Raw genomic sequence first — 13,085 nt, 5'->3', positions numbered from 1 at the left:
CTTATGAAGTGCACATATAGGTACATGTATATACATAATGATAATTTATAAAATTGAAGAATTCTTAGAAAATAGATCTAGACTTGGTATTTGAGCTTGAATTAATGCTTAACACTTGGCTCTTGGGGTGCTTCAATAGCTTCACCAATAATCAATTCATTAACAAGGATTGTTTATAACGCTATTAATTATTTATAACTTACAGAGTAAAAACAATGCTCTTTAATTATAATTCTTGAAGAAAAACTTTCATTATGGGCATCTATGGTCAAGGTACGAGCTTTACGGTCCAGTGCATTCTTTTGGATGAATACCACATGATCTACTCCAACTATCTGCAAAAAAAATATTAATTTGATTGTTTACAATTCAGATGCTATTTCTGGATAAGAATTTAAACAAACTTGAAAGGCACTTATAATTCAATTAGTTTTAAAAACACTGTTCCTTAACTAATCAAACAGGTGTAAATACTTAAATAAAAGACAAGCATGCAAATGGTCTCTTTCAACACCTAAATATTTTGTTTTCAATTCAAATTTTGAGAGGAAAAATAATAAATAGTCATCCCATTTATAATATACACATTTTCAGCTGTTATCTTTCTTTTTAGTTTTCAATCCTCATACAGCAGTTTCTTTCATCTTTTTTAAATTGCGCTTTCACAAAAAAGTGTTTAGTGTGCATTTACATTGTATTACATAAAAGCTTAAGAAAATTTGGCAGTCTTCAAACATTACAGTTTCAAAAGACCAGAAAGATTTTTCACCAATTCTTATACACCATACATGTACATGATGGTGTACTTGACTACATGTGTATGCACAATACTGCTGGGAAACTCAAGATGATTGATTCTAGAAAAATCAATTCGACTTAGGAATCTCAGTAAAAATCGATACTTTTCGTATCCACTTGTATGATATATCTTTACACATGTTATGTACATGTATTCATAAACAATAACTCTGTTTTACTCTTTTACACTTAACATACCCAAAACTGCACCAACTTTAGTACATTAGTGTTACATGTAGGGATACAACAATCACTATGCAATTTGGTTCAATTTTATAATTGCACTGAGTTATCATATTACTTCCTTGTTTAAGAATTGTTTATTACGGTATTCTCATTTTTTTTTTAATTTCGTCTGCTCTTTCTGTGGATTCAGATCTAGGGTTATTATCTAAGTAAAATGTACTTAAGTTATGTGCATGTAAAAACTGGGTAAATTAAGGCTTACAATAATTTTTCAAAAAAAAAGTTTTGAGTGAGATTTAAATAATATGCATACCTTTTTGAGAAGGTAAGGTGCATCAACATTCAGGCGACATCTCCTCTCAATATCATGTTGAGATTCATCTTCACTTGTCCATTCCGAGATAGTATCTGATCCAAGAAACACTGGAATCATCTTACAGGTCGGAAATCTCTTCTCGTATGCCTAGAGAATAAAACAAATGAAAAATTTAAACATATTAAAGATTTTCCCGCTTGAGCCGGGAGATGGCGAAAGCGAGAAAGGCAATCGTGTTGAGATGCCCACTGATAATCTGTTTATCGCTATTTTACCTATGACGACGTTGTCAATTTCATGTCAATTTCATTAGTAGCGCCACTTGCCTGCTTAGTTTCTAGCGATAATTTTCCATCTCAAGCGAGGAAAATGATATGAAAAATTTTCACAAAAAAAGATCATTGGAAAAATGCACAAAATGGCGATAAATACATGTATATGACAAAAACTCAACATTTACATATGGGTTAACCAGATGCTCCGCAGGGCACAGCTTTATACGACCGCAGAATTGAACCCTGAACGGTTGGGGCAAGTATGGACACAACATTCAAGCTGGATTCAGCTCTAAATTTGGATTGTGATTAAATAGTTGACACAGCATAGGTTTCTGACACAGAATGAATGTGGTCTAATGAACTTAAAATTTTTGTTTTGCCTTTGAGCAATACACTATGCTGTTGAATATTAATCCTCTCCAATAAATGTTTGAAGAAAATTTTTTTTTATTTATGAAATCTGAAATGAGAAAACTTTAACCCCCCCCCCCCCCATTTTTTTTTTCCACATCCCCCTTTCTCTTATCCCAAAACTGATCTCAATTCAAATTTCTAATGGAGTTTGCAACAATAACTATTCATTTAAATACATCATAAAATATTAAAATGTAAAAAAGGTGCTTGTTATCACTGAACTTGGTAAAGATTGTTTTAATTTATCAGTTGGTAGTAAAAGTGAATATACATTGTATATTGTATATAACAATGATTTAAGTTGATTCAACTACTATTCTGGACAAAGAAAGATAACTCAAATTTTCGAAAATTTCTTGCTATTGCACAATATTGTGTAATTAGATATTTCTTGCTATTGCGCAATACTGTGCAATTGAAAATACTTGCTAATTGAAGATTTCTTGCTATTGCGCAATACTGTGCAATTGAAAATTTGCTATTGCACAATACTGTGCAATTGAAGATTTCTTGCTATTGCTGAATACTGTGCAATTGAAAATGTCTTGCTATTGCACAATACTTAATATAATAATTATGGATCCTGATTTGGACCAACTTTAAAACTGGGCTCATAATCAAAAATCTAAGTACATGTTTAGATTCAGCATATCAAAGAACCCCAAGAATTCAATTTTTGTTAAATCAAACTTAGTTTAATTTTGGACCCTTTGGACTTTAATGTAGACCAATTTGAAAACAGGACCAAAAATTAAGAATCTATATACACAGTTAGATTTGGCATATAACAGAACCCCAATTAATCAATTTTTGATGAAATCAAACAAAGTTTAATTTGGACCCCGATTTGGACCAACTTGAAAACTGGGCCAATAATCAAAAATCTAAGTACATTTTTAGATTCAGCATATCAAAGAATCCCAAGGATTCAATTTTTGTTAAAATCAAACTAAGTTTAATTTTGGAGTAGAACCCTTTGGACCTTAATGTAGACCAATTTGAAAACGGGAACAAAAATTAGGAATCTTCATACACAGTTAGAATCGACATATCAAATAACCCCAATTATTCAATTTTTGATGAAATCAAACAAATTTTAATTTTGGACCCTTTGGGCCCCTTATTCCTAAACTGTTGGGACCAAAACTCCCAAAATCAATCCCAACCTTCCTTTTATGGTAATAAACCTTGTGTTTAAATTTCATAGATTTCTATTTACTTATTTTTAAGTTTAATGGTTCAAAAACCAAGAAAAATGCTTATTTGGGCCCCTTTTTGGCCCCTAATTCCTAAACTGTTGGGACCAAAACTCCCAAAATCAATCTCAACCTTCCTTTTGAGGTCATAAACCTTGTGTTTAAATTTCATTGATTTCTATTAACTTATACTAAAGTTGTAGTGCGAAAACCAAGAAAATGCTTATTTGGGCCCTTTTTGGCCCCTAATTCCTAAAATTTTGGGACCAAAACTCCCAAAATCAATCACAACCTTCCTTTTGTGGTCATAAACCTTGTATTAAAATTTCATAGATTTCTATTCACTTTTACTAAAGTTAGAGTGCGAAAACTAAAAGTATTCGGACGACGACGACATCGACGCAGACGATGACGCCAACGTCATACCAATATACGACCAAAACATTTTCAATTTTTGCGGTCGTATAAAAAGTGGTGCAAAATTAGAACAAATAAATTAAAAATAAAGACAGACTATAACCCAATCAAATTAACATACATGTACAGCTTTCGATAGTTTAAGGATCTGACAATGGTGAATGCTCAATTTTTCTTTCAGTTCTATACATGTAGATGTTTTCAGGATCCTTGCAATTTTGGATTTGTTGAAATGATATAAATATTTACCTTCAAATATATTAAGGCAGACATTTGATAAAATATAAGATGACATAATAATGACCATAGCAGAAAGTTTAATAAGGCATTATCTGCTCTCTAGCAGTAATTGATGGTTGAACATTTAAATAATAATAATAATAATAATGTGGAGCATTCATGATCAGTGTGCACCACATTTTAGACAGAAATAAATGGGGAATGTGACAATGTGTCAAATGTGACACAGATGATGTCCCCGCCTCCATAAAACATTATAAAGGGACATAACTCAAGAAAGATAAAAGTGACACTACCAAAATTCAAATTTGATCTGTATATTGTGGTAATAAACATTGTGTGCAAGTTTCATGACATTTGGTTGAGGCAGACCTGAGTTAGAGAACATGGAGAATGGAAATGAAAAATTCAGCAATTTGTCCATTCGTTTTAGGGGCATTCCTCTAGAATGGTAAACTGACTCCACCAAAATTCAATCTTGATCTGTGTTTTGAGGTAATAACCATTGAATATAAGTTTCAAAACATATGGTTGAGGCAAACTAAAGTTAGAGAATGGAAACCAATTTTGGGACATATTCACATACAAACAAACAAGGGTAAAACTTCTTGCCCCTTCATCATGTCTGGAATATTTCAGTCATTCTTTAAATTGTCATGTATATTCAGGCTGATGGGGAAATTTTAAACGGCATACATCGATTTTTATCAGTTTTATGAGGACGTTACAAGTAAAATATCAACACAATTGATGTAGGAGGTTGACCTACATGTATTTAATATAGATACATAAAGATAATTAATCTCCCCAACCTTAAATGAAGACAATATTGTACATGTAATAACACTCCTACACTTGCATGTTCAATTTAAAATGCATACTAGTTTATTCCCTAGATAATTAGAACGTAATTTCGTTATTTTTAACCTTTTTTTTATCTAAAAGACATATTTATATTGCACTGGATTAATTAGGATGTCATTTTTGTACACCCTTATCGTCAATTTCAACATGGATATTGACGTTTACTTAATATGATTTATTAATTTTTGACGTTATGTCAATATCCATTTGTTTTATATGCTTCCAAAATTAATATAAGAATTGTGTTTTGCCACAAGTAATATAAATTGCACAAATCAAATGACAATTACCTAATATGAATAAATTCATGCCAATATGCTATGAAAATTGTTCGAGTTTACAAGGAACGTAATGTTTGGTATAGAAAGTTCAAACCCAGAAAATCAAAATAGGAGGTGCTCAAATTAATAATATCCAGCAGAATAAAATACAGAGCAAGTTTGGTGAAGATTCTGTCAAAATTAATTAAGAAGCAATGACTCTGTCCATCTTTTAGAATAAAAAAAACCCTAAAATACTTCAGATCAAATTAATGGGGAATTTGTCCATGGGACACAGATGATGCCTGTAATGCATTATAGGCCAAATAAAATAGTATGTGTGGTTCCAGTTACATCTTTAAAAAAATTAGGGTCTAGGTCGGTAGGGATTTTTTTTTATTTTATGTTTTAGTTTTACATTGAGTCTATGGAAGCAACATTCTGACTTTAACTGTGCTTAATAAAAAATAGCAAAAAAATCTTTAGGGTAGGCTATTTTAGAGACTAAAAAGTAGGGTATGTAGCTATAGGGTAACTGGAACCACACATATATTTTTATTTGGCCACATCATATGAAGTTATAAAGGAACATAATGTGGTAATAAGCATTGTGTACAAGTTTCTAAACATTTGTTTGAGGAATAATATGTATACATAGTCAGAGAACTGAAACCAACTTTAGTACATACTGGCGGGCTTACAGACGGACAACGGTAAAACTTAATGACCCCTCTGTTATGGTAAGGACAGAAATATGCAAATTGCAAGTGCACAACTCTATGTCTTGTGAATATTATATATCAAGCCATTGCAATTAACAGAGTGCATGATGAACAAATAACGACAAAGAAAGATGACACTCTGGACGATCCTGTAAGAGTTAATCTGATTAAACAACAATGAAATAGCACTACAGCAACACAAATAACCATCCAATTCAGTTACTGTACATGTGGATTCATTAATTTTCGTCAGTACCAATTTTCTTGGATTGGGAAAAATCTTGCCTTTTCGTGGATATGTACAGTACATGTAGATTGTCAATGCAAATTAATATTCTGCATGCACATGATATGTAAAACATGTATGTACAACTTGATCGAAAATTGTAATTCCTTCAGACCCAGATGTAGAACTTTAAAATTCGTGGTTCACCTGTTTCCACAAAAACTATGAAATTAATTTCCAATTAATAATTATGAATCCACAGTATAATTGATCATAATTGTTAGATGTCATTTAAACAAGATACATGTATATAGTAAAATGAGCAAGAATAAGACTTTAACATCATCATGATCATATCAAGTTTCTTTTGAATAATTATTTATATAATAAACAAACTAGTAGTTTTGCCATCATTTAAAGAAGTTTAGAAGACTGCAGACAGTCAAAGCTATACATAAGGTTTGTCAAGGGATAACCAACAAAATAGCAACATGAACAGAAAATATTGTACTTGGTCACTCTTCAAATATTCAGATTACCTAAAAGAAGTTCAAAGATGAAACATCAAGCCTGACAACTTTTAACTTCAGATCTCTGATATTGTTATGACTTTTGTATTTTCTATATGTCAAACCTCATATATCTAAATAAAATGTCTTATTATAAATGTGATTACATGTATCCTTTAACTTTAAGGTAACAAGTGCCTGACATTTAGTCATATCTTTAAGTAATTCAATGTCAACTAAATCTTCTTAAACAATTTAGTAACTCAATTCTAATCTTTATCTACTCATTCATTTCTGAATGTTTGTAAACAAAGTCACTATAGTCAGATTCCTTTAAAAATATTTGACCTACTTTTAATCAACTTATGTCAAATTCAATCAATTTATTTATCATTACAAGTACACAGAGTGTTACTTTTGTCCTTATACAGAATTAATCAAATGCTAATATTTTTTATAATTCATGTATATATATTAGTTTTTTGCTTGTAGGATTTTCAACAACATGACTTCTATTAAATAATTAAATTGTAAAACACTATTTGATTTCCCGTTTATCATTTTGAGTTAACATCTAATGACAATTTCTTAAGTTTTTTTCAATACATTTAAATGTCTAGCGTTTTTGTAATGCATTTATATGAATCAATATATTTGCACAACTAATTTTATAATAGTAAATATATAAGATTGATTTGAAATTCGGGTAAAGAAGAATTTCCACCGAGGAGGTCTAAATCTGAAGTTTTTAAATAGTAAAGTTATAGTATGCAGAAAATTTCTTGCAAAAAATCAAATATATTATTTCTTTTGGTAAGTGCTCAGAGAAATTATATAATGAAATGAAAAAAACTGTCAATCAAAGCTCCCAATAATAGTCCCTTTAATAATATAAAGAAAACCATAACAGCAGGTACTGTTTAGTGTTATACATGTACTACACAATGTATGTAGATATAGGAAGATGTGGTATGAGTGTCAACAACACAATTCAAATTCTACATCCAAGTAACAATTTATAAAAGTAAACCATTATGGGTCAAGGTAAGGCCTTCAACATGGAGCTTACACCGAACAGCAAGCTATAAAGGCCCCCAAAATTTACTAATGTAAAACCATTCAAACGAGAAAACCAATGGTCTAATCTATAAAAAATACAGAAACGAGAAACATTTATGAACCCTATAAACAGACGACAACCACTGAACATCAGATTCCTGACTTAGGACGTATACAGGTGCAAACAATTGCAGCGGGATTAAATGTTTTAATGGTACCAAATCTTCTCCCTTTCCTGAAACAATAGTAAAACATCACAACATAGAAAGACACACCACATTTAAAAAATCAATTGGACAGTTTAACTCAATAAAAAAACGTAGTTACACAAATTAACACACAATGTACGAATAAATTTGATATATTCAACATCAATATAATGGGAATAACAATCTTCCTGACCTTCTCAATTAATGTAATTTTTTTTTTTCTAATAGATTCATTAACATGTTTTAATGCATAAAAATAACTTTTTTCAAATCTGTTAGGTACACATGTACATGTACATGTAGTTGTCGTGTACATTGGTGTACATCTATGTTAATGTCCATCAATTGAAGTCACAATTCTGACATAATTCTGTTTTGATGAAGATGTGTAACAGGTGGGTGGAAAATTGGTCGCAAAAAAACTGGCGAGATCTGGTTTCTAAAGCTATACATGTTGAACAACTGTTATTAATAAGAATTTTTTCCAGGTTTTAAACCCTGGACTTGAGACTTCCCACAACATACAAGTAATGAATGTCAATTGTATACAAGGATGCAACTTGAAGTATGAAAATGCAAGAAAGAGATATTTTACAATTCTATTTTCATCAGCATATATGTGCAAAATCATTTGTTATGATATTGATCATTTTATAATTTTTTAATACATACAATGTACCCACAACAACCAACATTTGTTTATTATGTACAGTATTCAATATTTTGTTTTATCAATTTGTGTCATTATGTATGCTCAAGCTGGCCTGTAAAAGTTTCAGCATAGACCTACATCATACATGCAACAATGAACATACATCATGCTTATTGAACTAATGCAAATCAAAATTAAAAATTTCCTAATTCTCTGTGATATCAGGAAAATATTTAATTAAACCTTGCCTTCTGCTGTTTTTGACTACTCTCTTTTAGAAAGAAGCCCTTCTATGATAGTCAAGTTTGACATATTTTTACACGGTTATTGCTATAAGATTTCAAACTCAGTCAGGACTGTGATCATACATGTAAATAGGGTGTGCGCATGCGCTAGAAGATGGCTGCTTTTTTCTGAAGCTCCGAGATAGAGACTTATAATTTGTGAAAGTTTCCCTGTTTTTCGCATCTTTCAAAGATAATACACAGCCATGAGTGACCTTACATCTACATACACGTTTTAAAACAATTTTCCTACAACAACATTATTTTTTGATTGAGTTGTGGCCTTTTTACTAATCTCCACGTGGTAAACTCAGCATCCAATATGGCGCCCAAAGTGAAAGATATTTGTAACAATTGTAATAAGGATGTGGTATCTAATGACAGAGCCTTATCATGTTCTATTTGCGATAAATGGTTCCACATCAAATGTGAAAGGGTTCCTGTCGCAGATTATGACTTCTTACAAAAATCAGATGATAGTATCCAGTGGGTTTGCAAGGGTTGCAAAGGGGCTTCCCAGAAAATTTGTAAGATGTTGACTTTAATGCACACAAGACAAGATAAGATAGAAACAGAAGTTGTTGGTCTAGCAAATAGTCTGAAAAATTGTAATGAAAGGATAAATTCAGTGGATAAAAATTTATCCCAGCTTAATGAAAACTTACCCAAGATGGTGTCACAACAAATAAGTCAGATTATTGATGACAAGTCAGAGGAAGAGAAAAGAGAAGCAAATGTTATTATATTTGGTATTCCTGAAACTGAGGAGGGGGACTCTAAAATGAAAGATACTGAATTTATTCAGGGGCTATGTAGTGACTCTTTAGGGATTGACAATATTGCTATTGACGAGATTACACGTTTAGGTGCAAAGCCTAAGAAAGGCTCAGGGAAATTCAGGCTTACTAGGTTAGTTGTTAAGGATAATACCTCTAGGAACAATCTATTCCGTAATGCTTATAAGTTGAAAGACACCAAGATAGGTGCTCACAAGAAAATTGGCATAGGCAGAGACCTCACAAAAAAACAGAGAGAAATTAATAATGCTCTACGTATTGAACTGGGTCAAACCAAAAAGGATTTTCCACATAGGAGTTGGGCCATTCGTAGAGAGAAGATAGTTGAATTGCCAAAATCGGGGATTCCTCCATGGGCCCCCGATACATAATGATAACAATGATTATTCAGATACTTCAAATGTAAATATGTTAACAGTTAATGTTGATAATTTTGTTCCAGTTAATAGTTATGTTAAAGTTACAGTTAATGACAGTACAAATGAGTTAAATATGTCGCAAGGTATTTCCAATACCCAACCAGTTAAGGAGGATAAGAAATTTACTCCGAAGGATAATTTGAAGTCGTTGAGAGTTTTGTTTTCAAATGTTGACACCCTGTCAAATAAGCGTTCAGAGTTTGAGGCACATTTATCAATTGAAAAGCCACATATAATAGGTTTATGCGAAATATATCCTAAGAACTCTATGGATAAATCTATATCATCCATGCTAAATCTAGCTGATTATGAAAAGTATTTACCGGACAAAGTGGGGGATAGAGGTGTAGTTATTTATATTCACAAGTCTTTGACTGCTTTTAAAGTTGACATTTTATCGGAATCTGCTTTTAATGAATCGGTGTGGTGTGAAGTTAAATTAGAAGGAACTGATAAACTGTTATTGGGCTGTATTTATAGGAGTCCGTCGTCTGTATCCTGTAATAATAAGAAATTAAATGATTTAATATGTCATGCTCGTAACTTAAAGTACAGCCATTATTTAATTATGGGAGACTTTAACTACCCTGAAATCAAATGGGTTGATAATGAAGTATCAAGTGGTATTAACACAGATCCTTTTAAATTTTATGAGTGTATGCAAAACAATTTCCTATTTCAACATATATGTACACCGACACGTTTTCGTACTGGTCAAAATGCCAATTTACTTGATTTGGTTTTCACGAATGAAGAAAATATGATATCCAAAGACTCTATACAAATGGATTCGCCAGTTGGGAAGAGTGACCATTGCATGATAACTTTTGATTTTTGTTGCTATTTGAATAATGAGAATACTTCTGGCGATCGTTTTTCATATTTTAGAGGTAACTATGAGATTTTTAATGAGACTCTAAACGACATTGACTGGGATGTTCTGCTAAATAATAAAAGCATTAATGAAATGTGGAAATGTTTCTCTACTGTTATGTCCGATAACATTGATAGATTTATTCCGAAGAAGAAAAATGACCGTAAATTTATAAGCCCACCTTTGTGGATGGATAGAGCTACTAAGTCTGCAATTGTCAAGAAACGTAAATCATGGAAAAAATATAAATATTCAAGAAATAATTTGTCATATATCAAATATGTGAAGGATCGCAATGAATGTACAAATACTGTTAAAAATGCCAAACTTAGTTTTGAACAAAAAGTGGCCTTAGAATCAAAGACTAATGTAAAGTCGTTTTGGAATTATGTTAACAGTAAACTCAAGACTAGATCAGGAATAGGTACGCTTGAGAAACCGGATGGTACTTTAGCATCCAGTACTGCTGACAAAGTTGAAGTTTTAAATCAGTTTTTTACTAGTGTTTTTACTCAAACGGAGGACTTGAAAGATTATGATACTAATTCAGTGTCGAACAATTATTTAAATGATATTAATATTTGTCAGGAAGATGTGATAAAGAAACTTAATAAATTAAAGACAGATAAATCTGCAGGACCTGATGGTCTCCATCCGAAAGTTTTATATGAAGTTAGACATGCAATTTGTTATCCATTGTTTCTAATTTTTAATAAGTCTATCAAAGAGGGGAAAGTTCCAGACGATTGGAAAAATGCCATAGTATCACCGATATTTAAGAAAGGGAAAAAACTAAAACCTGGTAATTATAGACCTGTAAGCTTAACGTCAGTGGTATGTAAGATATGTGAATCCATTATTAGAGACAATATTATGAAGTTTATTCTTACAAACAATCTTTTTACTAGTAGTCAATATGGCTTCCGTCCTGGTAGATCATGTGTTACTCAACTCCTAGAGGTTCTGGATGAGTGGTCAGAATTAATTGATAGTGGTTTTCCACTGGACTCGATTTTCCTTGACTTTTCCAAGGCGTTTGATACTGTACCGCATCAGCGTTTATTTTTGAAACTTGAAAAACTTGGAATAAAGGGATGCATTTTAAATTGGATAAAAAGTTTTCTATCTGGGCGTAAGCAATGTGTTCGTATAAATAACACAACATCAACATGGTCAGACGTTGTGAGTGGTGTACCTCAGGGAAGTGTTTTAGGACCAGTTCTTTTCTTAACATTTATAAATGATCTTCCTGATGTAGTAGAGGGCATAGTGAAAATTTTTGCTGATGATTGTAAAGTTTATTCTAAAGTCTCGTCAGATTATGAGCAAAGTAAGTTACAGGAAAATTTGGACAGATTATGTGAATGGTCAGATATGTGGAAATTAAAATTTAATGCTGCTAAATGTAAAGTATTGCATATTAATCCTGACAATGACCTGAAATATCGTTATACCATGTTGGATGAATCTGGAAATTTTATTGCATTATCTACAGTGAATGAAGAAAAGGATCTTGGAGTAACTTTCGAGTCTAATTTGAAATTTGAAAAACATATAAGTGATATTTACAACAAAGCGCAAAGAGTGTTGTCTCTTATTCATCATTCTTTTGATTACATGGATCAAGATATGTTTCTTACTATTTATAAATCAATAGTGCGTCCGCTGCTTGAATATGCGACATGCGTCTGGTCACCGTATCTTAAAAAAGACATTCGTAAACTGGAATCTGTACAAAGGAGGGCCACAAAACTGGTGAAAAATATTTGTCATCTTAATTATGAAGACAGGCTACGTTCATTGGGTTTGCCAACTTTGGAATATCGTAGGGATAGGAATGACATGATACAAGTCTACAAATCGTTGCATGGTATAGATGACATCGACTGGATGAAGCTATTTACTTTAGCACCATCTAATAATACAAGAGGTCACTCATTAAAACTGTTTAAAAAACAGTGTAAGACCACACATAGACTAAATACTTTTTCAATTAGAGTAGTGGATCAGTGGAATAACCTGTCTGATTTAACAGTGACGGCAAAGACTCTAAATAATTTTAAGTCTGCACTAAATGGCGAAAACTGGAACCCTTATAAATTCATATGTTCGTGTTAATTAAGTGTTCAGCTGCGCACACCCAAATAAGTGTTTTTTATTATAAGTTTAATATATATTATATATATATATATATTAATTATGAGAAGAGAAATGCATATACGACAATCCAAGATGAGGGGTCAGTAGAAGCCTTTGGCTTATTTAACGACCCGAAGATAAAGGTATAAAGGTATAAAGGTATAAATATACATGTACAGAAGATAAATCAAAAACTTTAAAAAATGTCTTGTAACTTTTTGAGTCC

The 13,085-nt window shown here is 31.7% G+C and overlaps 1 protein-coding gene across 2 annotated transcripts in view; it reads right to left on the bottom strand.

Annotated features, from left to right (window-relative positions):
* The window catches only part of LOC143044954 (SEC14-like protein 1), a 65,263-nt gene that overhangs the window by 51,831 nt on the left and 347 nt on the right, over positions 1 to 13,085 (bottom strand). For both annotated transcript variants that reach the window (XM_076217223.1, XM_076217224.1), the window contains exons 2-3: positions 1,298 to 1,447; positions 204 to 335 (exon numbers count right to left, since the gene is read on the bottom strand). In XM_076217223.1, coding sequence (XP_076073338.1) covers positions 204 to 335; positions 1,298 to 1,447 — 282 coding nt within the window. The remainder of the gene's footprint in view (positions 1 to 203; positions 336 to 1,297; positions 1,448 to 13,085) is intronic.

This window comes from Mytilus galloprovincialis, chromosome 9, assembly GCF_965363235.1.
Source record: "Mytilus galloprovincialis chromosome 9, xbMytGall1.hap1.1, whole genome shotgun sequence".
In the NCBI taxonomy this organism is placed as follows: domain Eukaryota; kingdom Metazoa; phylum Mollusca; class Bivalvia; order Mytilida; family Mytilidae; genus Mytilus; species Mytilus galloprovincialis.
Note: the sequence above shows the minus strand (reverse complement) of the source record. Positions and strands in the feature narration are given on the sequence as shown.